At 42.2% G+C, this 12,236-nt stretch overlaps 1 protein-coding gene across 2 annotated transcripts in view; it reads right to left on the bottom strand.

Moving 5' to 3' along the window:
• The window catches only part of LOC116985682 (radial spoke head 10 homolog B-like), a 28,285-nt gene that overhangs the window by 9,535 nt on the left and 6,514 nt on the right, over positions 1–12,236 (bottom strand). Inside the window, exons 4-13 of one of the 2 annotated variants that reach the window (XM_033040564.1) lie at positions 11,388–11,561; positions 11,159–11,244; positions 10,052–10,172; positions 9,334–9,510; positions 7,905–8,046; positions 5,437–5,561; positions 4,468–4,657; positions 3,315–3,426; positions 2,682–2,761; positions 459–607 (exon numbers count right to left, since the gene is read on the bottom strand). In XM_033040564.1, coding sequence (XP_032896455.1) covers positions 459–607; positions 2,682–2,761; positions 3,315–3,426; positions 4,468–4,657; positions 5,437–5,561; positions 7,905–8,046; positions 9,334–9,510; positions 10,052–10,172; positions 11,159–11,244; positions 11,388–11,561 — 1,356 coding nt within the window. The remainder of the gene's footprint in view (positions 1–458; positions 608–2,681; positions 2,762–3,314; positions 3,427–4,467; positions 4,658–5,436; positions 5,562–7,904; positions 8,047–9,333; positions 9,511–10,051; positions 10,173–11,158; positions 11,245–11,387; positions 11,562–12,236) is intronic. The other variant, XM_033040565.1, reaches the window with a different exon arrangement.

A 12,236-nucleotide genomic window follows, 5' to 3' on the forward strand; every position in this document is an offset into this window, starting at 1 on the left:
CTTAGTGGGCCAGACAACATCTGTGGGGGGGAATGGACAGATGACGTTTCGGGTCGGGATCTTTCTTCAAGATTGAAGATGGTTCCTGACTTGAAACAACCTCTGTCCATTTCCTTCCACAGACATTGTCTAGCTGGTTGAGTCCCTCAAACAGCATGTTTTTTGCTCTAATCATAAATATTGGATTTTATTTAATATGTCTCATGGTCGGCATAGATTTGGTGGGCCGAAGGGCCTGTTTCAATGCTGTATCCTTCAATCTGTCCATCCATCCGTTCATTCCATCAATTGGTTCATTCATTCGTTCAATCCATCAATCAATCAATCATCAATTCATTCAATCCACCCATCCATTCATTCTGCCATTCATTCATTCATTCATCCATTCAACCCATCATTCATTCATTCACTCATTCATTCATTCATTCATTCATTCAATTCATCAATCAAAGATGTACCTTGAGCATCCACAGGAAGTGCCTCATTGTCATGATCTTGGTGTTGGCTGGCCTACGGTTCTGCTCACAATAGGTTCTGTACACGTCCCAGCATTTATTTGCATAGCCGAGTGTGATCGTAGTACATTCACGTTCTTGAAATAAACGCCCTGCAGATAAAGGGAATCCATCAGGAATCAGAGACCAAGGAGTAAGCACACAGTTGGTTGTATCCATGGCTTTATCTCCCAGATTTTTCTTTGTTATAATGCTCGCCTATCTGCATTCCCTTTTCTATCTGAATGATTCATTTGAATTAAAAAACAATAGTAGAAGATAGAACAGTACAGTCTACAGACATCAGTCTGAAGAAGGGTCTCGACCCGAAACGTCACCCATTCCTTCTCTCCAGAGATGCTGCTTGTCCCTCTGAGTTACTCCAGCATTTTGTGTCTACCTTTGATATAGACTAGCATTTGCAGTTCTTTCCTACACAGAACAGTGCAGCACAGGAATAGGCCCTTTGGCCCATAACAACTGTGCTGAACATGATGCCAAGACCAACTTTTCTTTGCCTGCACGTAATCCATATCCCTCCATACTACATGGCATGGCATACTCCCTCCATGGTATATCCATGTCTCTACTTCCTGAGAAGATTACAGTGATTTGGTATGTCAGAGAGGATTCTCTTGAACTTCTACAGGTGTACAGTAGAGAGCATATTGACTGGTTGCATCATGGCCTGGCCATGAATGCCCAGGAGCGAAGAAGACTGCAAAAAGTTGTGATCACTGTCACTGACCTCCCCACAATTGAAGGGAGTTACCGTAGTCGCTGCCATTAAAAGGCAGCCAGCATAAGCAGAGACCCGCACCACCCTGGCCTTGCAATCATTTCACCCCTGCCGTTGGGAAGAAGATACAGGAGCCTGAAAATTGTAACGTCCACGTTCAGGTAAAGCTTCTCCCCATTCAACTATTAAACACTACAACCTCAAATAAGCTCTGAACTACATAGACTATTATTGTTTTCATTGCACTATTATTGTTTTGTGTGTGTGTGTGTGTGTGTGTGTGTGTGTGTGTGTGTGTGTGTGTGTGTGTGTGTGTGTATGTGTGTGTGTGTGTGTGTGTGTGTGTGTGTGTGTGCGTGCGTGTGTGTGTGTGTATGTGTGTGTGTGTGTGTGTGTGTGTGTGTGTGTGTGTGTGTGTGTGTGTGTGTGTGTGTGTGTGTGCGTGTGTGCGTCTTTTTTTTCTCTCTCAATATATATTTTCGAGTTTACAGCGTTTACATATTCTGTTGTGCTGCTGTAAGTAAGAATTCCATTGTTCTATTTGGGACATATGACAATAAAACACTCTTGACTACCTATCCAATAGTCTCTTAAACACCTATATCGCATCTGCCTCCACAACCATACCCAGCAGCATGCTCCAGGCACATACCATGCTCGGTATAAAAAACTTTCCTCGCACATCACCTTTAAACTTTGTCCCTCTCACCCTAAAGTTGTACCCTCTAGTATTTGATTTTTCCATCCTTGGACCGTTCTGACCGTCTACCATGCCTGTGCCTCTCATAACTTTGTATACTTCTATCAAGTCTAAATATCTAAGTATTTGGGGCAGCACAGTTGTGCACCCGTAGAGTTGCTGCCTTGCAGTACCAATGACCCGGGTTCGATCCTGACTATGGTTGCTGTCTGTGCAGAGTTTGTACGTTCTCCCTGGGCTTTCTCCGGATGCTCCGGTTTCATCCCACATTTAAAGGCAAACAGGTTTGTAGGTTAATTGGCTTCTGTAAATTGTCCCTAGTGCGTAGGATAGTATTAATGTATCGTTGGTCAGCGCGGACTAGGTGGGCCGAAGGTCCTGTTTCCACGCTTTATCTCTAACGGCTAAGTCTACCCTTACCTGTGCAAGTCATTGTGATCTGCACATGGATAACAACAAATCAATAATATGAAACAATGGCATTATTTAGAAATTATGAAGGGAAGCTTACAATAATGTTGCACAGTTAGTATGTACAAGCAGAGGAAGAGGGACTAGCAAAACAAGACACAAAGGGATACGGTTCATAATTTACAAATGGCAAGGACAGCACGTTCATGGATTGCAAATCAGTATTAAAAATCTTCATAATGCATTCATACTATTGGCAATCCCACATGTAGTTTGTTGCATTAAGTACAGTATGAGTTATTACATAGTATCAAGGGCATATGCAGAATTGACGTACCATGAACAACGCAGGCATAAGGAATAAGATTGTTGGCCATTAGTTTGGAAAAGCAATCTTCAAGAATTGGACGCTGACCTCTGAAATGAGAATGGTGTCCGTTATTGCTGATCGTCCGCTATAACCGAGTCAGGGATTATCACTGTGTAAGCAGTAGAAACAAACAACTGCAGTTGCTGGTTAATACACAAAAGGACACAAAGTGCTGGAGTAACTCAGCGGGTCAGGCAGCATTTATGGAGAAGAGAGTCAAGAGAGTTTTATTTTCATGTGTCCTGAAACAGAACTATGAAATTCTTACCTGCAGAAGCATAACAGGTAAGTTAACATAGTATTCAGTAGATACAATATTAAACAACAAAAAGTTCAATAATTAATAAAAAAGAAAATGGATGGAGGCTATGATGTTTCTGGTCAGGACCCTTCTTTAGTTTGGAGAACATGGATAGATGACATTTCGGGTCATCTTTTTTAGTCTGAAGAAGGCTCCTGGCACAAAACTCCACCTATCTATGTTATCTAGAAATGCTGCCTGGGGGCCTGCTGAGTTACTCCAGCCCTTTGTGTGGTTTCTTTTGTAAATCAGTAGTGGCAGTTCCTTATGTCTCCATGGGCTAAATATGAGTCTCTTACTCATGCTCTTTGTGGTAAATATGGTAGGCCAAGATGACAATGTAGCTCAGGAACTTCCCCAACAACAGTGTGTCAAACGGAGAGTGAGTATCCTCCACTGTAGTAAATTGTTCTGCAAAAGACAGAAAATTAGAGGCTTTACATCTGGCATGGCTGGAGGATAAACATTTACTATATTCAAAATACTCTGAATTTAGGACATTGTAGAGATGGTGAAGTCACTTCTTATCAATACAGCTTTGTTAATTTTAAAACTAATTTAAAAAAATGGAATAAGTTGTATCCTTTGTAAAATTGCAAGATTGTATTCTAATTTAATTAGAACCTATCAATTTTAGCCATATAAATATCCAATGTCGGCCTCCACAGCCGTCTGTGACAATGAATTCCACAGATTTGCCGCCCTCCTAAATAAATTCCTCCTCATCTCCATTTTGAAGGTACATCCTTTTATTCTGAGGTTGTGCTCTCAGATTCTAGAATCTGCCATGACTGGAAACAGGCCTTCATCTCTTCTTCTACCAATGTTGTTGGTACTGATGTAGACCACAACATCTGGTTCTTCACAGTTCATATTCAGGATATTCTGCAGATGTTCAGTGAGGCAACTCACCACCCTAGAGTCATATCTGCTGCTACTGAAACACCTCTACCCATCAAGATCTTAATTCCTGTATCACTTCTGCAGTCTAACTCCTCTTCCTCCCTCCTGCACAATTGAATCCTTCTTCACTCTGACTATCAACCTCTGAGGAATCATTAGCTCCATTGTATTCCAAACCTGTAGGTTATTGGCTACAATACACCAGCATTATTATCCACAAGAAATCCACGTTGGGGCGGCACAGTGACGCAGCGGTGGAGCTGCTGCCTTACAGGTCCAGAGACCCGGTTTTAATCCTGACTACGGATGCTGTCTACACGGAGTTTGTAAGCTCTTTCTGTGACCACTTGGGTCTTCTTTAGGTGCTCCGGTTTCCTCCCACATCCAAAGATGTACAGATTTGTAGGTTAATTGGCTTTGGTAAAAATTGTAGATTGTCCCTAGTGTGTAGGATAGTGCTAGTAGGGCCTGGTTCTGCACTGTATCTCTAATGTCTAAAGTAAAGTCTATTGTCTCAAAGAGGAAAAACTCTGAGGAAGATTTAATTACCGTGAAGAATTCTATCCATGATAGCCAGACTCAAACCATAATGGTGAAATTTGCAGTCTTTGAGAAATCTCCAGAACTGGAGCTGGCTCAGTAGGAAGGCATTATCCGGAGATTGCTGGTGTCCCAGACTACTGTAGAAACTGTATATTTTCTTCAGTTGTGTGAAATTTCGAAGAATAGCATACTCTAACTGTGCAAAACAAAAGCAACATAACATTGATCTCCAATAAAGCAGTTTCATAAAGTTTAAGCAGAGGTCATGGTGAGGCGAGGGAATAATTGGTCAAGGAGAAAGAGCATAGAATACAGAACAGTAACAAGGGCGGCACAATGCACAGCTGGTAGAGATACTGCCTCACAGCACCAGGGCTAGGTTTGATCCTGACTACAGGTGCTATCTGTGTGGAGTTTGCATGTTCTCCTTATGACCCCATGGGTTTTCTCTGGGTGCTCCGGTTTCCTCCCACATTACAAAGATGTGCAGGCTTGCAGGCTAATTGTCTTCTGTAAAATCACCCCTAATGTGGAAGATGCGAAAGCCGGATAACATAGAATATAGATGATGCAATATTAAACTAATCCCATTTCCATTTACCCCTCTTTTCGTTGCTTATTCTGTCTAATTGCCTCTTGAACATTGCTATCATAACTGTGTTACCACCTCCCCTTGCACAGTACCCCTGGCATCTACACTAACTGTGTAAAAAAACATTTAGATCTCATTTAGACTTCTCCCTCCTCACTTTAAGCCTTTTAAACTTTCAATTTTAAAGTTTAAAAGTTCTAACCATTTCTCCCACCCTGAATGCAGCTTAAAATTAACTTTGTCGTGGTTTTGATGAAGTGTTGCTAACTCTGTTTCTCTTTCCACAGATGTTGTCTGACCCGCTGAATGTTTTGAGTACTTTCTGTCTTTATTTGAGATTCCCAGCATCTGCAATTCTATGATCTGACGGAGTTCTGTTTTACCTGCAAAACCTCGTTTTGTCTGTCTCCTTCTGGCATCTTCTCCAAAACTGATGCGATATCAAGTTCCACGTTATGTTGCAGAATTGATCTAATTGCACTTTTTGATCCTTCTTCTTCGATATTGCCTTTCGAGGAAAGTAATGTAAATCTTTTATTTGTTCAATTGATTTTTTAAAATACCTATTGTTATTATATGTGTTTAACATAACATTTATAGCAGGGACGTCCTGGAATAATGGAAAATACATATTGCCATTATTCTGTGTGTCATGCCTGCGATGTTGACTTAACTTTAGACTTTTTACTTTATGCTTTAGAGATACAGTGTGCAAACAGGCCCTTTGGCCCACCGAGTCTGCACCAGCAAGTGATCATCCTGTACACTAGCACTTTCCTACACACTATAGACAATATGTATTTTTTACCAAAGCCAGTTAACCTACAAGGTCAATGCTAGAGGCCCTGAGGCGTTATTATCGTGCGCTGCTCCAAGTGGCCAAGCGCATAAACGGATGTGGCCTGCAGTGGCACAGAGTGGTAGAGTAGCGTTGGAGGACATCGGTACATCGTCTGGTCAAGCCGACGACAACCCAGTGCTGACGCCAGGACAATGGGGCTTTTATGGCTAAGTTAAGTTTCTAACATTTTTAATTAAAATTTGGACTTGAAGGGTCCAAGATGGTGCCTAAACTGTTGCGACTCTTGTGTACTGACTCAGAATGGTCTACTATCTCACGGTCTTATACTTTAAATTACTGATGAAACACAAAGTACTTATGCTATAGCACCAGGATAAGTGCTCAACCAAGAAAACCAAACCCAATACCAAAGTAGTATCTACAGTAAAACAGATTGTGCCTATATGTCACTGTATGTCATTGTACTTAGGTACAATTGACAATAAAGTTCCATTGTACCATTAAACTAGACCCCACACTCCAAGAATGACACCACTTCCTGCATTAGTTTCTCATCACCGAGCTTGCAAACCGGTGGACATGACAAAGGCTTAAGTCATCTGAACTGCAATTTTCAATATAGAAATATTGTAACCATGGATCAGATTTGCAACAAATACACACGTACCTTTGTTTAGATAGACAATAGACAATAGGTGCAGGAGTAGGCCATTCGGCCCTTCGAGCCAGCACCGCCATTCAATGGCTGATCATTCACAATCAGTACCCCGTTCCTGCCTTCTCCTCATATCCCCTGACTCCGCTATCTTTAAGAGCTCTATCTAACTCTCTCAAAAGCATCCAGAGAACCGGCCTCCAATGCCTTCTGAAGCAGAGAATTCCACACTCACAACTCTCTGTGTGAAAAAGATTTTCCTCGTCTACGTTCTAATTCTTAAATCATTCCTCATCTCTTATTCTTAAACTGTGGCCCCTAGTTCTGGATTCCCCCAACATCGGGAACATGTTTCCTGCCTCTAGCGTGTCCAAACCCTGAATAATCTTATATGTTTCAATAAGATCCTTATCCTCTCATCCTTCTAAATTCCAGAGTATACAAGCCCAGCCGCTCCATTCTATCAACATATGACAGTCCTGCCATCCTAGGAATTAACCTCGTGAACCTACGTTGCACTCCCTCCATAGCCAGAATGTCCTTCCTCATATTTGGAGACCAAAACTGCACACAATACTCCAGGTGGTCTCACTAGGGCCCTGTACAACTGCAGAAGGGCCTCTTTGCTCCTATACTCAACTCCTCTTGTTATAAAGGCCAACATGCCATTCGCTTTCTTCACTGCCTGCTGTACCTGCATGCTTACTTTCAGTGACTGATGAACAAGGACCCCCAGATCCCGTTGTACTTCCCCTTTTTACAACTTGACACCATTTAATCTGCCGTCCTGTTTTTGCCACCAAAGTGGATAACCTCACATTTATCCACGTTAAACTGCATCTGCCATGCATCTGCCCACTCACCCAACCTGTCCAAGTCACCCTGCATCCTCATAGCATCCGCTTCACAGTTCACACAGCCACCCTGCTTTGTGTCATCTGCAAATTTGCTAATGTTACTTTTAATAATCTAGTATATTGTAAATAGCTGCGGTCCCAGCACCGAGCCTTGCGGTACCCCACTAGTCACTGCCTTGCATTCCGAAAGGGACCCGTTAATCCCTACTCTTTGTTTCCTGTCTGCCAACCAATGTTCTATCCATGTGAGCACCCTACCCCCAATACCATGTGTTCTCATTTTGCCCACTAATCTCCTATGTGGGACCTTACCAAATGCTTTCTGAAAGTCCAGGTACACTACATCCACTGGCCCTCCCTTGTCCATTTTCCCAGTTTCATCCTCAGAAGATTAGTCAAGCATGATATTTTAATAATGCTTTACAAAGCATTATTAAAATATTCATCAGTTATATATTGGAGAGAGAAAGTTTCACATATATTTGAAGAAAATACTTTCTATTACATATGGATCAAAATGTCAGAAAAATTGCTTACCAGTTTGAACTGGTGATTCGGTGCGTATGGTACTCAGATCTGGTGTGTTCATCCCCTCAATTGAAAAATTAGGAAATTCTGCCATGCGATCTTCCAAAAACTCTCCCTCAAAAGTACGACCATTCTTAAACAAGAATGTTCCCTAATATTACAAAAGAAAAATGATTGAACTCAACAATTCAGACTTAATTATATTGAAAATAACATTTGCAGGTTTGTTGTAGTCAGCTAAAACACAAAGCAAAATGGAGTAGACAGCCCTAATTCACTACCACTGCCCAGTTCCAATTTCCCCCTGTCTGCATTGCCCTGACTCCCCCATTATCCCCTATGTGAAACCCGGGCCTCTTTCAAAACCTAACTGTAAATTGCACTCTCCTACCCACCACCCTCAATCCATAATAATATTAGCTCTGTCAAAATCCTGAACTCCCTGCAATGTTACTGATGCATGGCACATTCATAATACAGATTCTGATCCATGACTCACCCACACAACTCCAATAATCCTTCCCTGATCCTCACTACTGACCCTTCCACTCAATTCTAGTGTCCAACGGCACCCCTTCTTTCCTCTCCTTACCTGACACCCCTTTGTCTCCTTTCCACCTCTACTTTGTTGCTTAGTCCACTCATCTGCCAATTATACCCTCCCCCTCACCTGTATCCACCTATCACTTGCCAGGTTTTGTCCTCCCCCACCTCTCCTTTCCAGCTTTCTACCCCCCTACATCTATCAGTCTACAGAAGGGTCCTAACCCGAAACATCGTCTGTCCATTTCCTCCCTAAATACTGCCTGACCCGTCGTTTTTAATTTTCAAAAATTAACTTTATTCAGAATAAAAGAAATATACAGAACAAAAACTGTGCAAAAACTCTTCTTACATTTTCTATACATTCAATAGTGTCATAGTCAGTAGTTCACACCTATCTTCAAACAAATCACCCTTCCCACGTAAGTGGCACCCTGATATTCCTTCCCTTTTTTGAGGGGTGACCCCACTTGACTCAGCCCCTCAATGTCCAGCAGCGGATGGACCCTAGGCTGTGGACCTCCCCCACTAAGTCTTTGCGTCAGCTGCACCAAGCTTCCGTGCATTCCACAGCACGTACTCCTGCAGTCTGGAAAACAGCACATTGAGATTCCAGCATCTGCAGTTCCTGGTGGCTGCACCACACCAAAGGATTGCAGCATTCCCTTTAGGACGCAGTAGTATTTCCGTACAAAATTTATTCACCAAAATAACAAGCACAAAGAGAGAATAAATATCTTTACATAAAAGCCATTTAAAGAAAACAGCAAAATACCCTGCACTTTTTCAGCTAATAATAAATTTGACTGACTCTTTAATAGAGACTAATAATTAATGTGCTCTGAAAGTTGACAGTGAGTGAACAAAAAGCCAGTGCTTTTTGGAGGAAACTTACAAAACCGTGCTTCTTGTTTGCCAGCCATTCTCCACTGTACATGGCTCCGCTTGCATAGAAGAACTTGCCATGACCCTGTCGGACCCCCTTCACAAACTCTCCTACATACTGATTTCTTAGTGGGTACTGAGTACCCAACACCCTCTTCAGAAACCAGGTGTGGTTCCCGAATCCATGCTGGAAAAAGAAAACAGGAGTCTTCAAATTGATTCCAAAAATCTTCAAATTGACACCCAAACATAAAATCTGCAAAGCATTACAGCAACTGGTGGCACCATTTTATTACATACTTCCTGTTCTTGCTGCTACTTCTGGGAGGGAGGAGAGGTAGGACAAAGCATAGTAATTATTGGTGGGCATAGGCGAGGGGGGGTTTCATATGCAGATGGTTGGAACAAAGGACAGAGATCAAAATAGATGTGCATCAGAAACATCGCCTAACCATGTTCTGCAGAAATGCAGCCTGACCTGCTGAGTTAGTCCAGCACTTTGTGTCCTTGTGTGAGACAGAAAGATTGAAGAGTTGCACATTATGAAACCAGAGGAAGGAATCTAGGAAGAGGAGGATGGGAAGGAGAGAAATATGGCCAAGTGGAGGTAGGGCACAGGGGAGGGGGCTTGGGAAGTTATAATTGGGAATAGTGGGATAATTTTTATGTTGACAATAGTAACTTCCTCAAACGAGAAGGAAGCTTAATATGAATGGCTGCAATCTCACCTGAATACCATTTTCCCATTGGCCTGTGTATTCTTCATTAGTGGAAATCCAACTCATCGTGCCTTCTCCGTGACGAGTAAAGTTTTTCCATTCTCCATCGTACACATTCCCACTCTTATACCTAGGGAGACACACTTATGTCACAACATAGAATATCTGAATGGTGCCCTTCATGAAATGTTTGATCTCATCCTAAAACCTATGGAACAAGTAACGTTCTACTAGTCACCAGAGTAATATAGTGACTCATCCACTTGCCTTACCACAAGTTTAGTTCGTGGTTTCAAGGGCGCCGCAGTAGAGTTGCTGTCTTACAGCGCCAGAGACCCTGGTTTGATCCTGACTATGGGTGCAGTCTGTATGGAGTTTGCAGGTTCTGCTTGTGATAGGGTGGATTTTCACAGGGTGCTCCGGTTTCCTCCCATACTCCAATGATGTAAAGATTTGTAGGTTAATGGGCTTCAGTAAAATTGTAACAATTGTCCCTAGTGTGTAAGATAGTGCTAATGTACATGGGGTGATTGCTGGTCAGCATGGACTCGGTGAGGCAAAAGGCCTGTCTCTGCGCTGTATATCTATAAAGTCCATAGTCTAAAGGCTTTTGCTGAATCACATAAATCATGGTGAAAACACCAACCCATTCTCAATGGAGGGGAAAGTGGAAAGAACTAGAAAATCACACAGCTCCTCAAACTGTCAAGACATGGGTCTATGGATGGTGACCAAGGGAATACAGATGCTGGAATCTTTCTGGGTCTACGGAGAGGATAAGATTAAAGTTATTTGTTGCGTTCTCTTGAGCCAAATAGCTCATTCTCCAGAGACACTAGAAACTGTAGACTTTTACTGCTGCTCATCACAGTGCAAGAATTACATGGTAATGTATTAAAATTGGTTCATCTTCTATTCTCTTAAAGACTGTGGAAATTTGCTCATTGCTAAGTGTTCTTAAAAACCAAACAAATATTCATTTTAATTCAGATTATCTTTTAGGTGCTAACCCATTTAAGACAAATTAATGATTCACTATTTTAGCAGAGGATCTGAAATTGATTTTGTGTTAACAGGAGTGTATAAAAAGATAAATTTATTTAGAAATGTACTTACCGTCTAACTCCCCAGCCTTCCCTAACATTGTTCACCCAATCACCTTGATACCATGAGGTTCCTTCTTCATTATAGTATATTGTTCCCTAAGAAAGGATGGTCAGATGTCAAAGATACTGTGTCTGATGCTGTCACTTCTGCTCCAATCCATTGCCCACTCTGAACATACACTTACATTGTCTGAATCACAACTCAACAATAATAATCCAGTAAATGCATTAACTCTTACCTTTCCGTGCCTTTTGCCATAGCTCCAATCGCCAGTGTAAGAAATAGATCGATCACCACACGTGAAAGTTCCCTGTCTGTGGCGTATTCCATTTTGCACTTCACCAACATAGGTGCTGCCGTCAGTCCATGTGTAAGTGCCGTGGCCTGTGGGAGTATTCATCGCAAAATCTCCCTGAGAAAATAAATATTCTGATATATGCACTGCAGTACCTTTCATTGCCTCACAATATCAGCAGGCACCTTAAACCAGGTCCAGAATCAGGGGCCACAGTTTAAGAATAAGGAGTAAGCCATTTAGAACGGAGACGAGGAAACACTTTTTCTCACAGAGAGTGGTGAGTCTGTGGAATTCTCTGCCTCAGAGGGCAGCGGAGGCAGGTTCTGTGGATGCTTTCAAGAGAGAGCTAGATAAGGCTCTTAAAAATAGCGGAGTCAGGGGATATGGGGAGAAGGCAGGAACGGGGTACTGATTGGGGATGATCAGCCATGATCACATTGAATGGCGATGCTGGCTCGAAGGGCCGAATGGCCTACTCCTGCACCTATTGTCTAAAGGCAATGAAGCACCTTAAAACAGCAGGCACTGTGTAATGGAGAAAATGTGGCACCCAATGAGTACAGGAAGTTCCTGCACTAGAAGTTTAGAGTTTAGAGATACAGCATGGAAACAGTCTCTTCAGACCATTGAGTGCACACTGACCATCGATCACCCATTTACACTAGTTCTATTATCCTACTTTTGCATCCATTCTCTTCACACTAGGAGCAATTTACAGAGGGCACTTAACTAACACACATGCATGTTTTTGGAATGTGGGAGGAAACTGGAACACCCAGAGAAAATCCA

The sequence above is a fragment of the Amblyraja radiata genome, chromosome 22 (genome assembly GCF_010909765.2).
Source record: "Amblyraja radiata isolate CabotCenter1 chromosome 22, sAmbRad1.1.pri, whole genome shotgun sequence".
NCBI classification, from domain to species: Eukaryota; Metazoa; Chordata; class Chondrichthyes; order Rajiformes; family Rajidae; genus Amblyraja; species Amblyraja radiata.